Genomic DNA, 14,967 nt, shown 5'->3' with positions numbered 1-14,967 from the left:
AGGGTCTCTTTTCTCGGATCTTTAGGATCCCAATAGTGTCTGTGTCTAGTCCAATTTCTCCCCCTTTAGGAGGCATTTGCATTTACAGGTATGTAAATAGCATGACGTATCCGACAGAGAGAAATAACAATTATTATCCTTGTATCATTGTGATTTTATCACTATTAATGGATATGTTTCCCTTGGATTCAAAAAAAAAAAAAAAAAAAAGAAATCACTCAAATTTACAGAATTAAAAGGTAGAAACAGAGAGAGGAAAAATAAACACTAGAAGAAATCACTCAAATTTACAAAATTAAAAGGTAGAAACAGAGAGAAGAAAAATAATAATCTAATACAATAGAAGTTAACAGAGAAAAACTAGCAAACAAGTCATGAATTAGGTAATACAGAATTGGCCAGATCTTGGGCCGATTATTTGCTTCGCGTGGGATGTAATGGAGTGTCAATAGAGGGAAGCCCAGCTTCTGCTTCTAGAAAGTAAGGTCTGATACGCCGCAACGGGATGTCGGGATGTGATCATGACCGTCCAGTATTTCCTCAATAACCAATTTGCAATCCCCCTCTATTATCACATTTGGTTGCCCTAGTTCCAGTTTTTTGTTATGATCACAATATATATATGCAGGAGTATTAACAAAAAAGAAGTATTCTACATTAAAAACTAATACCCACCTTTGATTATACTATATAATAGCATAACAACCGCCTAAGGATCTAACAATAAAGATTGCAAAAAAAAACCCTAATAAGATTAGAAATCTTGACCTTGCCGTTTTCCTTTTCTATTTAAGAGGTAGGTTGAAGAAACAGAGAGAGGTAATATATACGTATAAAGAAAGGTAGAAGAAAACACACAAATTTGGACAATGGCAGGAATTAGTCGAAATAATTCTCCGGCCGCTGGTTTCACTCAGGTTAGTAGTGTTTATGGTAACGAGGAAGTAATGATTGATATAATGAGCAGACTTCATGTAAAATCACTAATGCGATTTAAGTGCTTAAGTAAAAGATGTTTGTATTTGATTGGACAAGACAAACACTTAATTTCGTTACACTATTCTCGATCAACAAATAGTCAAAAACTCCTTATCACTTCATATAGGGGTTACTATTCACCATCAAGATTTTTCGAATTAGATTTGTCTAAACGTAGCATAGAGCAAATACGTATCATGGAGCAAATACCAAATCCTAAGTATGTAGATGGTGGGAGTTACCCCGTGCTTGGACATGTTAATGGTTTGTTATGTTTCACAAATAAAATCGACCATTCTGTTTGTATTCACAATTTATGCACAAGAGAAGAAACACCGTGGCTGAGACCAATTACCACAAAAATTTCGGATTGTACATTTGGATTTGGATTTGGTTTTGATCCAGTTACTCAAAAACATAAAGTTTTATTTTTGTTTAGAAAACCCTATAATCGACATTCTTCTGATCACAAGGAAATAAACTGTAAAGTATTGACGGTTGGTGAAAATTATTGGAGAACAAAAGAAGTTGTGGCCGTACCTAAGCGTGTTGTCCTATACGGAGAACCCTTTTATTTGAACGGTTCTATTTATTGGTGTAAGAAACGGCGTTATTCAAATGCAGTTACTAATATGACTAAATGCACACTAGTAGTGTTTGATGTTGGAAAAGAGATGTTTAGAGTGATTAAATACCCTGATATTGTTATGGATCCTTATGGGTTCCATGGTAGTTGTAAATATATCGACGTTTTATTAGAAGGGTTCGATGGACGATTAGTACTAATGGATAAATGGTATTATGACGATGAAAGCAAGGTGACAAAGATGAGGATATGGATGATTGATGATGACAAGGAGAATAATACGACTAATTGGATTGGTGAAGAAACGATATATTTGCCTCTCGATGCAAATCAATGTAAGGATTGGATTTTTGCATCGATTACAGACTTCTTAGTGATAACATTAGAAATTAGAGACTACAGTGAGAGGCATGAGAGGGGTGCTCGGCGAAACCGTGATTGGCACAACAGTGATGATTGGCACAGAGAGATTTATCTTTACGACATGAAGAAGAAAAAGGTGATTGAATTTGGCAGACTCTTCAGCTTGAGTCAATTTAAGGAGTTTTTCTTGTGTTCTTGTCAACCCAAATTATCAGTTTTCAGGAGTAGTATTTATCCCGTATGTGCAACCGTACCACCACCAAAAACTAACTCAGATAACTAATGAATCTATAACTTTATCTCTTCTTGTCGAGAACATTTATCAGGTTTAGGCAGCGGCACCTCCACCACCAACCAGCACCGCGACTAGCTTTGGCTTCTTTTGTGATTGATGAATAGACAGTCACCATGACCACCACTTAAGATTGAGCCACTATATTCTCAAGACACTATCCTGAGCGTGCCCTACCCGAGCGTGTCTAGAGCATTTATCACATTCTGGCAGGGGCACACCACCACCAACCAGCCTAAGCTTCCGTAATTCATGAATAGAAGGTCATTACGACAACAACTCAAGATTGGCGCAGTCTCAAGACACTATCCTATAGTCCTATCACTTTATTATCGTGTTTAATTTGTTTTTCGCCTTCCAAATTTTGTCATCATGTAAAATTTTCTATTGAAAATGTTATTCCCTTTTTGAAATGGTTACACACTCTATTTTCTCTTTTCGCGTCTGTTTGATGCCAGCCAATGATGGAAAGTTTTAAAGGCGTCTCCAGTAAGTGTTAAAGGCGTCTCTTTCAGTCACAAATTCGTCTCTGACACCTCTATGAAGTGTTTCCAGTTGAAAATAATGAAGAGAAGGAAAATGAAATTACCTCCTTCCACAGTTACTTTCTGAATTGTTAACCAATTTCAGGATTTCTACCGAAAAAGATTTTGATGATCTACTCAAAACTGATCATTTACCAGGTTTAGCCAGCAACACACCTCCACCACCAACCAGCACCACGACAACCACTCATGATTGACTCAGTATATTCTCAAGACACTCTCCTATTAGCTTATCACTCTATTATCATGTTCATTTTTCGCCCGTCTTAATTTTTCCTCTTAAAAATGTTACTCTCTTTGGAGTGGTTACATACTTTATTTTCTCTTTTCCCTTGTTACCATATCCTCCGATTTCAAAAAAGTTTTTCGCACAATTTACTTTTACCATTGTGTTTCATACCTGCCAATGATGGGAATTTCAAAGGCAGTCTCCTTCACTCACAAATTCTCCCTCAAATTTGACTTGAGGGAGGCGGGTTTAACACTTACAGGGGTTTAATTTCCTGCAAACTTAGAACTCGAGTAGGAGGAAATTTGGTTTTTTTTTTTATAAGCCGTCTTAGCTCAGCTGTTAGAGAGCGTGGCTTTTAACCACGTGGTCGTGGGTTCGATTCCCACAGACGACGGCGAATTTTCTCTTCATTTTTCTTTGCCAACAACCTTTGGTTGGAGTGGTAAGAGGTATAATCTTCCACCTAGAGGTCAAGGGTTCGAGGCACACTCTGACTATCTCAATAGCGTCGATATAGTAAATTGATCGTGTCCGCATTAGATTACTCCCCCATTAGCATGAATAAGAATATAATCATTTGGTCTAGTGCTGAAATTGTTGGTTTTGAGAAAATATAAAATATGTGAACTACATAAAGATGGGATACGAAGAAAAATGAATATATATTAGATCGGAAAATGTATTGAATGACATTCTTATTTGATTCCTGGGCCACCTGATACATTAATAGTAATTATGCCTATTTGGTTTGAGCCGAAATACCCGAAAAAACAAATTCAACAAAAATGTATAGAACTCATCACCCGGTGCTGCCTGATAGCTCTCCTGAGAATGCACTTCCACCAGACACTGATCCAGTTTGTGAGTTCACAACTCCTCCTCCTCGAGCTTTCTGCATCTGCCTAAGCCTGAATACATCTCTTGGAGGTGGGCAGCTTTGAACTGTTGAAGTATCATCGTCTTCTTGCCTGTCTATGTACTTTCTCTTTCGCGGTTGGACTTCTCTGGGTGCTCTAGGATTGGGGCGTGACCCAATCACATCAGTTGTAGTCGGAGCTGGAGCTGCTGGCAGTTGCTGCTGCTGCGGAGTAGTCAGTTTTCCTGGTTGTACCATTGGCATGTTGCTCTGTAGTAATATTGACAACACTAGATCTACGTCCGGTGTTGGTCCCTCAACAGTAGGCATGTGAGTTGTAAATGTCATCAAGGCCGGGGGCAGAACTTTTAAGATTTCATCAAGTGCTTTTGTTGTTCCACCATGACCAACTACAGGTGCACTAGGAGCAGGTGCTGAGCTAGAAACAGCTACAACTCCAATCCCTGTATTACTTGGAACTACTAATCCAGCACCTTCTTTTTGCCTGGGATCATACACAATCATCCGAGAAGTATCTGGGTAAATAACTTTATTGGATGATACAGGCGTCTTTGAATTATGTGTTACTCCAGAAGAACCCTTGTTATCTACAGAACTGACTCCATTAGACATAATTGATTTGTCGACCTTCTTATTCACAAGCCACTCTTGACGTGCCAAATAATCCAGTTCTTTAGACGAGCAAGGCCAAAGATCCATGAAAGTATACCTTGATACAACATCATGTAAACAACCTTCCAATGCTGAGGATCCCTCTTCACCAGTCCTGGAAAGAGCTTCCTTTCTCCTTTGTTCAACCTTCAACATGCTAGCCAGATCTCCATATGTTTGCTCAAACTGGGTAAACCTCTTCCAGACCTCGACAGATTTCTCAGGGGGGAGGGAGCTTAAGGCCCGCTCAAACAGAGCACGGACATTCCTATCATCATTTAAACGGCACAAGAAGTCTGCATATTCAAGTATATATCCAGGCTCTTGCATAAACCGTTTCAGTCCCGCTTCGAAAACATTGTGTGCTACCTTTGGATCCTTGTCAAGACAAAACGCCGTCATAGCATAAGCAACAAAGACATGATATGTGCAGTTAGGAGATTTACGAGCATCTAAGAAATATTTGCGGGCTGCTTCAACTCCTTCAGTTCTTCTTAGAAAACGGATGAATTGAATGTGTGCCAGTGCAGTTGCATTTACTCCGTCTCCTAAAAGACTCTCGTATATTTTCTTCGCAGGCTGAATTGCTCCACGGGACTCCTCTAGCTCCGCGTAGGCATACTTCAGCACTTCAGAATCAGGTAGAGCCTTCAAAGCCCTCTGATATACTTTGATTGCCAAATCTACAGAACCAGTTTTCGCATGCCATGTAGCGTAATCATACCATATATCCGGATAATGATATAAATACATCAGACACTGTTCATATGTGAAGACGATTTGTCTATTTGATGATCCAGTATCAATCCTTTGCGGGTTCCCTTTTTCGAAAGCTATAAATCTTTTCCATGCCATGCATTGCTGCTCTTCCTTATACGATCCAGATGGGGGTACAGCAAGCATATTCCAATCAATTTCGTCAACATATTTCTTTCTTTCTCTGTAAACGGCCCTGGCGCTGTTGTACTTTGGTTGGTATTCAGATACAAGCCCTTTCGCCAGTGCACGGCTAACAGAGTTTTCAAAATTCTGATAATCCTTCCAAAGCTGTTCTAAGTGATGGGTGGGAGTAACGATAGCCTTTTGGTATACTTTCCTAATAGAAGTCATTCTTTGAGACTCGTCCTGTGCTGTCATAGCCGTCGGCAAGGACTTCAAAAATGCAATGTATTCCATCCATATAGGTCCAGATGCAATGTCAGTTCCAACATAGTTAAGCATGAAATCAAAAGCTTTCCTAGTCTCTTCCTGTCCTTGTGCTCCTTTCTTATCGTTGAGTTTCCTAATGAAACGAATATAGCACCGCCAAAGAACAATATGAAAACAGTTCAATAAACATCGACTAAATATCTGTTTTGTTGCATTGTCATTATTAACAGCCATGTGTGCTTCCACATACTGCTTCCAATGCTTGGCAGACGTCGGAAACGTCGCGAGAAGTTGCTCGTAGATTGACACTGCTTCAGAAATTGGCATGAGCAGTGCCTTACTAGCTAAAGCTTCGGAAAGGTCAACATTATACTTATCAACTAAAAGTTCATCACTCACTTTCTTTTCCTTTGTTTCAGTTCCTGTCATACTTCTTTTGAAGATCAAAGAACTTCCAAGGGTTTTTTTTTTCTCTACAATTGGATTAAAAGGAGTACTGATTATTTTGCCCTAAATTTGAAAGGCGAAGGTTCATGAGAGATTTGGGTATTTAGATTTCCAGCTAAAAAACTGAAAACTTTGCTTAGTTTTTAAAACTTAAAATAGAAGTTCCACTTTTGCCCTAAATAGAAGTATTTTTTTTACATTACAAACTAATATCCACGGTTGATTATATAATAGGAGAACAACCGCCAAATAAAGATTGCAACAAATAGAAACCTACTAGGATTAGAAACAGAGAGAGAGGAAATATAAAGAAGCCTAAGAAGGGTAGAAGAATTCTCACAAATTTTGACAATGGCAAAAATTAGAGGAGGTGGTGGTGGGGCTACTTCTCCAGCAGTCACCGGTAGTGCCGCTGCTTCTTCAATTCAGGTTAGTAGTGTTTATGGTAACGAGGAAGTAATGATTGAAATAATGAGCAGACTTCCTATAAAGTCGCTTATGCGATTCAAGTGCTTAAGTAGAAGATGGTTTTATTTGATTCAACAAGACAAACACCTTATTTCATTACACTTTTCTCGATCAAAATCAAGTCAAATGCTCTTTATCACTTCGCGTAGCCGCTATTCATCAGGATTCTTTACATTAGATTTGTCGAAACGTAGCATAGAGCAAATGGCAATAACTCCTAAATCATGTGACAGTGTACCTATGTTTATATTTGTTAATGGTTTGTTATGTTTCGTGAATCAAGACAACCATTCTGTTTGTATTCGCAATGTATGCACAAGAGAAGAAACACCATGGATAAGACCAAACATCACAGAAAGTTACTATAATACGTTTGGATTTGGATTTGATCCAGTTACTCAAAAACATAAAATAGTATTTGTGTGTAGACCCTATAATAAATGTTATGATCATCAGGAACTAAACTGTGAAGTATTGACTGTCGGTGAAAATCATTGGAGAACCAAAGAAGATGTCGCCCTACCTATGCATGTAGTAAAAAGAGAAGCGTTTTACTCGAATGGTTCTTTATATTGGTGTGTGGAACGATCGCATTATCCATCTCCTGATAGGGAATCGATGGATTGTATACTAGTAGTATTTGATGTTGGAAAAGAGGAGTTTAGAGTGATCAAATATCCCGATATTGTCAAGGATCCTAATGGGTTTGTTGGTAAAAATAATTATATCGATGTTTTATTACAAGGGCTTGATGGACTACTAGTACTAATAGATAGATGGTATTATGATAGTGAAAACAAGGTGTTAAAGATGAGGATATGGATGATTGATGATGACAAGGAGAAGAATACTAGTAATTGGATTGGTGAAGAAACGATATATTTGCCTATCAATGGGGGAAAATTTGCCGAGTGGTCTTTCGCATCAATTACAAACTTCTTAGTGATAACAGTACAAGTTAATGGTGGCTACAGTGGGTGGCATAGGGAGATTCATCTTTACGACCTGAAGAAGAAGAAGGTGATCCAATTTAGGAGACTGCTCGGGTTGAGTCCATTTAATGAGTTTTTCTTGTCACCTTATCAGCCCAAATTATCCGTTTATAGGAGTAGCATTTTCCCCGTCTGTGGATAACATTTATTCGCAACTCAGCACCACCACCAACATCGCCTTATAGGGTTCAAGCAGCGGCACACATCCACCACCGACCACCCTCACAACCAACCAACCTTGGTTGCCATAATTGATGAATAGAAGGTTGCCACGACCACTATTCCTGATTTACTTTTTGTTTTTTCACTCCATAAATGTTACTCCCTATTTTACCTTTCCCTTGTTAATCTAACCTAATTTGCAAGACATAAATGATCTGTTATCGAAAAAGTTATATTACTAGATAGTAAAACAAAACAAAAAATTTGTCTTGCATATAAATATCTGAATCTCAATACTTAACTGTCATGACTAACAAACAAAAAATGAACAAAGACACTTAAAAATTGAGAGCTAAACAACCAAAAATGGAACTTTTATCTCTCCACAACCCCTTGAGCAATCCTCAACCTACATCGAAGAACCAAATATTAGACTTATTAAGGCCATGAAAACTTCAAGTGAACAATACCGGGAGGAGTTTGTTCGAAATATTTGACTATATGATAAAGATTGATGTTAACATCTAGAGGTATATGAAATTCGGCTTCTATGCATGATAACTAAATTCAATCAAATTAACTAGTGACTCCCAAATCTTAGCAGTTATCAATATTGTATTTGCTTTAGACACGTCATACCCCAAACCTAAATGTTCGAGGTTTGTTCTTGGCGAGCACTCCACAAACCTCACCAAACGCGCCTCGACCCTCCAAATCCTCTTGCAGAGGGTTGTATGAGATATCTACAATACTATATCAAATATCATTTCTACCTTAAGGCTTAGAGCATCTCCAATTTGAGAGTGAAATGTGTATTACCTATAGGTATTTTAGATATCTACAATAACTATTGCCACCTCATTTTAGAGATCCAATTTAAGTGTTGCAGCATTGGAGATTCTCTTACCAATTACTTAAAAATAGGACATTTAGAGTTTTATACTATTGGAGATTTTCTTAGAACAACAAATGGATAATAATAATACCTCGTCATCATACATTGCTTGGGTACATAAAAACCCTAACCCTAGCTCCCTGCCAAAATTAAAAGAATCAATTTTGATAAGCAAGAAAAAAACAAGATTGGAAGTAGAAAAGAAAGGGTGGGTGGGTAGTAATATAAATTAATACCATGGATTTAGGTGGAAGATTAGTCTTGAACTTAGCTCGAACTACGCCACTATTACCATGTGGTCTAGTAACTTTCCCCCAAATACATCTGTAATGAGATCCATTTTTCTTAACACTAGCTTTATAAACATAAGCCATTCTTTTTCCACAATAATAATTCACATCTTCTTTTGTGTTTACTCCTTCAATTTGGATCAATGATGTGTTTGGGTACTGGTTTGATTTTGACCTAATTAATTAATTACAACACCAAAAAGAAACCCTAATTCAGTATAAGTTTCACTGAAACATGAATCAAGAACACAATAACAGATATGATTTTCTCTTACCTCTTGTAACCTAGGATTGTTCCTCGGACATAGAGTCTGAATCAAAAAAAAAAAAGCAATAGAACAAAATGAGAGAGGAAAGAAAATTATTACAAATTTGAGATTTAGAGTCAGAAAGAGAAATGGAAGTTAGGGTTTATGAGGGAAACAGACCTGACTCTCTCCCCTTGTCTTTCTTTCACCATTTTTGTCGAGGTTTCTTTAATTTCTCTAGGTGGAAAGCCAAGATTACACAAAACCCTAATCTTGGAGACGGATTTGAGAAGATGAAGAATATATAGTGGATATTACTGGACTTCATTTATATCATGGACTGAATCCAGGCCCAGATATTGGCATTTTCTAGGCTAAAGGCCCATTGATTAAAAGTTAGAGCCCACTTTCAAATGTGGGGAGTCCATGTGTAATGTGTTGGCCTTAAAATGATGACACATAGATCCAGTTTGGTATGTGAGAAAATCGATTTTTAGCCGAGAAAAAGTTTGACTGTGTATTACCATCCTATGGTAATAGATATATCATCAAGACGTGATACACGGAAACCGCCACAACGATTAAATATTAGACATTCGTGAGTTCCACCCGATAATCACTTCAACATTAATGTAGACAGATCAGTTTTACTTCGGAGTGTCGTGTGTAGCGGTAGCAAGAGATTGGAGAGAACATCAATTTTAGCCCACACAGTGGAATGCAAATTTGCATCATTGAGGGAGATGTCGAAACCATAAGTGACAAATTCCATTGGAGGTGCGAACTGTAATATTGGATATCAATCATCCTTTGTTGAAAATCCATTGGAATTACAAACCGACTCCAAGAAAAAAGGCCAGCGTTTTGGGAAAGCAAAATAGTTTTCGGGCTGTGAAGACTTGGTCAATTTTGTTTGACAATTTTATTTTGTAAGTTGTTAGAGGGAAAAATAAAAACCCCCTCGCCTCACCTCTCTCTCTCTCTCTCCCCCCACCTCATCTTCTCTCTCCCTACCATTTTCTCTCTCTCTCCTCCGATTGGGTCGCCGACCAGAAAATTTTCCGAGCGGCGACCTAGTCGGAGAAGATAGAGAGGTGAGGTGGAGAGAGAGATGTGAGGTGGAGAGAGAGAGAGAGGTGAGACGGAGAGTTTTTTATTTTGAATCATATTCCCCATAAAATATGTTTCCCCAGATACTTTTCAAAATTTTGTATCTTATCTTTAAAATTTCACACTCCAAAAATTATTTAATTTTCCACAAAGGGCTGGCCAAAAAAAAAAGTACGATACCTTTGGATCAAATTTTTTATATTTTTGAATGTGTAGTGTGAAAAGATCCACTTTTAAGACTCGTGGGGCACATTTGAAACTGTCTATATTGATGAGGCAAAAATCTTCATAATTTCCTTGCCTTCCTGTCTAAGGAAAATAACAATTATTAGTACTCCCTGCTGTTTTTCTCTCTCTTCATTTTCTTTCTCTCTCTAATCAAGATTCAAGAATCAAGAATGGAACAGCAACCTCTTCTCTCATCATCATCATCATCAGGTATACCTGGAAGCTGGAACTTTCTTCAATCATTATTGTTTTCATATTTATTTTTCTCTTAATCTTGATTTTTCTAGTATCTCTTTTTGTTGAGAAAATCAGAAATTGAAGAGAAAAACAAAGAAAGATGGAGTTCATACCAGCACATGGGAAGATCCGGTTCTGTTAATTACAGTGGTTTTAATAATACCGACGTTGTTAGTGTTGATGAAATTCGATCTGCTTCTGTTTTTTCCGCTCATTATTCTCCTCCATCTGATATTCATGCCGCTCTGATTACTTCACCTCAACCTCCTGCCCCTTACGGTTATTTACTACTCCAATTAACTACACTTGCATAATTAGGATCTTTTAGTTTTGGTTTAACATTTTTGTGTGGAGTATTATTATTAATCAGGTCTATTGAAATTCTTCAAGTAATTTATTTTAGTAGTTTGATAATCTATATTTGGTGGAATTTGACTTGATTGAATTTCTGTTGTTGGGTAGTTTTATGATTTGTAGGAGTAATAAATTAGGGAATCAAACACTAAATTATTATGCTTATCAAGGTTCTACTTAGTAGTAAGTATTATTCTTTGAATTGTTAAGATGTTAAATGTTTATGCGCTTCTCTTCTCAAGTTTGAAGTACTACTAAAGATCACATGAGGTTGGTTGAAATTGGTTTAGTTGACATTTTTACGTACTCAATATTAACTCTTACTACTACTTTTCCCAAATTTATTAGAGGCTAGCTTACCTATGAATTGGTGGTTCACATGATAATACTAGTTGAAGTAATTTGCCTATCAACAAAAAATAGAGATACTATGAATTTCCAAAAGTTCACGGAATACCGACCTGGACCTAAGACTTGAGAGTACTAGAAAAGAAACGAATACGAAATTGGGAAGGGTTGATGTGACTTGTATGTCCCCCACCCATGTGCAATGTTCAAGAGGTTGTTAACATCTATAATGGTCTAGCCGCACTAATTGTAGACATTAGTTAATAGCGTAAGGTGAAGATAATGAGATGGATTGGAATATCTATTTTTCAATGTAAAACTCATTTGAAAGGAAAATTCGGTTAACCAGAATGAATGCGTTAGAACTTGAATGAAACCGGAAAGAACTTTTGGTTTCCACTTATACGAGTCACTAATTTCTGCAGGTATATCGATGAACATTTCAAATTATTTGGAACAAAAAAATGACTAGGGACATGTCCTTACTTTAAGTAGTTATGATGATAGAAGCTATAATAGTTGTTCATTATATTCCCTAAAAAACTTGCATTATTATCCTTAGTCTTCTAAGTTAGCATGGCATAATTCTGCTCCAACTTTTGCAGAGCAAATAGTCGCTTATCAGGGTGGACATGGCGTACCTACTTCCGGGAACACTTCCAATGAAGCTGGAAGGTGAGATAGATATCTTAACTCCTCTTTGACTATATCTCCATTTTAGCTGAATTTAACAATTCTCCCTATTACCTCTTTGGATTCCCTTCCTCTTTATACTGCCCCATTAGAGTTGCATGTACCTTAGGTTTGTCTTCCTATAAGTTTCCAGTTTTATGAAGAGATCACTCGTGGGTCATATTTCATTTTTTGATCATCTATAAATTTGAACTTATAAACAACTGGATTTGTCTTTATGATAGGCAAGTTTTGGATGAAGTGGAGATACGTGAGCTACTCATCGATCATGTTGGGCATCGTTGTTGTTGGGGAAGTCGCCCAGCTCGGACTTGGAAGATTTGTGCAGTTGAGGACTGCAATGTATATGTGGGAACCCTAGATACTTTCATAGAAGAGAGAGAAACTAATACAGAAACAAAGCCATATCGTGGTGGAAAAATAGATGGAAAGGATAAAGGACCTGAACTTGGGTTGTGGGAATTGGATTTGAGGTCTGAATTTCCTCTTCTATTTGTCCCACATAAAGAAATACGTACAACTATTCCTCATTCTGAATTCGTCCAAAAATGCTCCGGTAAGGATCTTGTGGAGTACATAACTATGTAATTTCTGCACTTTCCAAGTAATAGAAATTTTTAAATATGAACTTACAATAGACTTTCTTGTACTTTGTCATCTGAAATCACCTTAATAAATTTAAATCTGAAAATTTCAGCTCATCCACAACATTTTTCAGGTTGACATCAAACCATTCCAGTTGTAATTTAACATCTTCATACCATCCAAAAAACTGTCAAAAGTTAGATAGTTATCCTAATTCAACTAGATAAAATTCTTATAACGAACTTAATATACCAAATGGTAACCATTTTCGATTAATATAGGAAACTGTTCTAATCGAGGAAAAAGGTTTTCAGGTTGTGAAGGACGAGGAGAGCTTCCCTGTCGTACGTGTAATGCGAATCAGGAACCTGGGTATTACAAGGGAAATCAAATGACTGAATGCTCTATCTGTTACGGGAGAGGTCTAGTTGCCCATAGAGATGGATCTGACACCATGTAAGCTAATTTTTGGTATTTTAACTTCAGCTGAAAACCTATGTTGCTTGTACTGATACATTAGTACTCTAATGATATGGTGGTCAGTTTGGACATGGATCATTTACTGCCTTCTTTATTTTCCTGTAGTTGTAAGAACTGTAACGGCAAGGGAAAGATTCCTTGTGCAGCTTGTGGATCTCGAGGACTAATGAAGTGTGAAACATGCGAAGGCGGAGGCTCTCATTTTACTCGTAATGTTGCAATAGTTAGATGGTAAGTTTTCCCTATTACTGACAAACATTAGAAATGTTTTTGTTGCAGATAAAATAATTTGTTTGAGTTTTATCAAGTCATTCTAGCATATTAGATAAGTAAATAATGACGAAATGATAAAATCAAACAAATTTCCAATGTTCAATAGGAAAACACTTTCGACCCGAAAAGTAAGCGTAACAAGTGGTGCAGCTTCAGTCCCAGATGAAGTATTTCACAGGGCGAAAGGGATACAACTGTGCAACATACAGGCTTACCAATGCACACCTGCATATTTTGCCGATTCCTACTTCCTAAACAAATTCTCATCAGAAGTAATTGCAGAAAGGTCTCCTGTTCCACCCGCAGCAAGAGTTATATCCGAAAGACACATTATCTCCGTTGTGCCTGTGACCCGAGTCACAATGGCTAATAGGAATCGGTCATTCAGCTTTTATATTATCGGAGTTAGCCGAGAGGTATACCTAAAGGACTATTATCCTTCTCGGTTGTGTTGGGGATTTTGCCCTTGCTTAGATTGGCTGAGGCTATAGAAAAAGTCAATCATGTAGTCTCTGGTAGAGACTGAAAGATGTATCTATGCATAGGCAGATAGGCTCTCTATTCTTTCATTTGAGTGTGGTTTGATTGGTATTGTTGAACTTCTGGGACAACAGACTGTTATCTTGTGAATTGTGTCACTAAATTGTATGTAAGTTTTCATTTCGATTAGCAACAGTGAATAAATGCTAATGTATTCTGTTTTTTGTACCTTAATCGTGACGAAAGAAGATTGCTCAACCTTGAGGTCTGCAAATGTTCTTGAGTTGATGTATTCAAAATACGACAATTTGAATGGTTGGCTTAAAGAACTTGAAATATATAATGGAATAATCATTTTTGTTGGGGAATTAGACACTGAGTTAGTGCTTTGGTAGGTTTTGACATTTATGAAAATGTCAAGAAAAGTCTTCTTTGAATCATAAACTTTGAGTGGAGTGACTTTTAGACTAGGAAGAAACTCCTGATTTTTCTAAAAAGAAAAGAAAGTAGGCACCTATTGAGTTTGGTAGTTAAGCAATCACTTGTTGTTTTGAGATGTTTAACCTCGCTCTATTAGTCAATACAGTATAAAAAAACAACCCTGTTTTAATAATTAGGAATGATATCAATGTCTAAGCATTCGTTGTCATATTTCTTTTGAGGTTTAGACCATGTATGCATTTACCATTAACCTTTCCATTATCCCAATACATTTCTATGATTAACACGAAGTATTTTAACTTACCGTATCATGTTAGTTAACGTATCTGATTTTTTTCTCCGAACTTTAAATTTTTCTTTCATGTTCACTTTTTTATACACTTACGAAAGATTGTTAACTATGTTTTCATAACTGTTAAGCGGGATTCTGATTTAAAACGTAGATAAACGGAGAAATGTTTTTCTATTAGTTTCCATGCCTCTAGAGAATTCAATTAGTCGTCTCTCTATTACTTTCACTTACAAACTGAAGTATTATTGTAAATAGTGGTTTTACTCTTATT

General features: G+C 37.0%; 4 protein-coding genes, 1 non-coding gene and 1 pseudogene across 7 annotated transcripts; 4 read left to right on the top strand and 2 right to left on the bottom strand.

Annotated features, from left to right (window-relative positions):
• Window positions 1-832: 832 nt before the first annotated feature.
• LOC147546600 (putative F-box protein At3g52320) lies at window positions 833-2,508 on the top strand. The gene has a single exon (XM_086637290.1). It carries the CDS (start codon window positions 870-872, stop codon window positions 2,208-2,210), a length of 1,341 nt encoding a protein of 446 aa, XP_086493416.1. The 5' UTR covers window positions 833-869; the 3' UTR covers window positions 2,211-2,508.
• Window positions 2,509-3,317: 809 nt separating this feature from the next.
• Window positions 3,318-3,390, top strand: TRNAK-UUU (transfer RNA lysine (anticodon UUU)). The gene has a single exon. It is a non-coding gene; the product is annotated as a tRNA-Lys (tRNA).
• A 246-nt stretch (window positions 3,391-3,636) lies between these two features.
• LOC147546597 (cleavage stimulation factor subunit 77 pseudogene) lies at window positions 3,637-7,947 on the bottom strand (annotated as a pseudogene). Of its 2 annotated transcripts, XR_015239862.1 has the most exons (2): window positions 6,461-6,812; window positions 3,637-5,806 (listed from the first exon to the last, which is right to left on the bottom strand). The product of XR_015239862.1 is annotated as a cleavage stimulation factor subunit 77 pseudogene, transcript variant X2 (transcript). The 2 variants fall into 2 exon arrangements; XR_015239861.1 differs by having other exon boundaries at window positions 3,637-7,947.
• Window positions 6,472-7,722, top strand: LOC147546598 (putative F-box protein At1g32420). Its single transcript, XM_086635921.1, has one exon. It carries the CDS (start codon window positions 6,472-6,474, stop codon window positions 7,720-7,722), a length of 1,251 nt encoding a protein of 416 aa, XP_086492047.1.
• An 11-nt stretch (window positions 7,948-7,958) lies between the features above and the next one.
• LOC147546596 (large ribosomal subunit protein eL33y-like) lies at window positions 7,959-10,535 on the bottom strand. The gene is made up of 5 exons (XM_086673867.1): window positions 9,356-10,535; window positions 9,203-9,238; window positions 8,874-9,102; window positions 8,729-8,777; window positions 7,959-8,151 (listed from the first exon to the last, which is right to left on the bottom strand). The coding sequence occupies exons 1-4, from the start codon at window positions 9,385-9,387 to the stop codon at window positions 8,736-8,738; spliced, it is 339 nt and encodes a 112-aa protein (XP_086529993.1). The 5' UTR covers window positions 9,388-10,535; the 3' UTR covers window positions 7,959-8,151; window positions 8,729-8,735.
• A 49-nt stretch (window positions 10,536-10,584) lies between these two features.
• Window positions 10,585-14,197, top strand: LOC147546595 (chaperone protein dnaJ-like protein). The gene is made up of 7 exons (XM_086673866.1): window positions 10,585-10,723; window positions 10,826-11,029; window positions 12,058-12,127; window positions 12,370-12,701; window positions 13,045-13,186; window positions 13,316-13,441; window positions 13,590-14,197. Exons 1-7 carry the CDS (start codon window positions 10,684-10,686, stop codon window positions 13,972-13,974), a joined length of 1,299 nt encoding a protein of 432 aa, XP_086529992.1. The 5' UTR covers window positions 10,585-10,683; the 3' UTR covers window positions 13,975-14,197.
• The last annotated feature ends 770 nt before the right edge of the window (window positions 14,198-14,967 follow it).

Source organism: Eschscholzia californica, unplaced genomic scaffold, assembly GCF_041429995.1.
Source record: "Eschscholzia californica isolate CP2 unplaced genomic scaffold, dmEscCali1.0.p SCAF_4, whole genome shotgun sequence".
Lineage (NCBI taxonomy): Eukaryota > Viridiplantae > Streptophyta > Magnoliopsida > Ranunculales > Papaveraceae > Eschscholzia > Eschscholzia californica.
The sequence above is the reverse complement of the archived record's forward strand: the minus strand, read 5'-3'. Positions and strand labels throughout refer to the sequence as shown.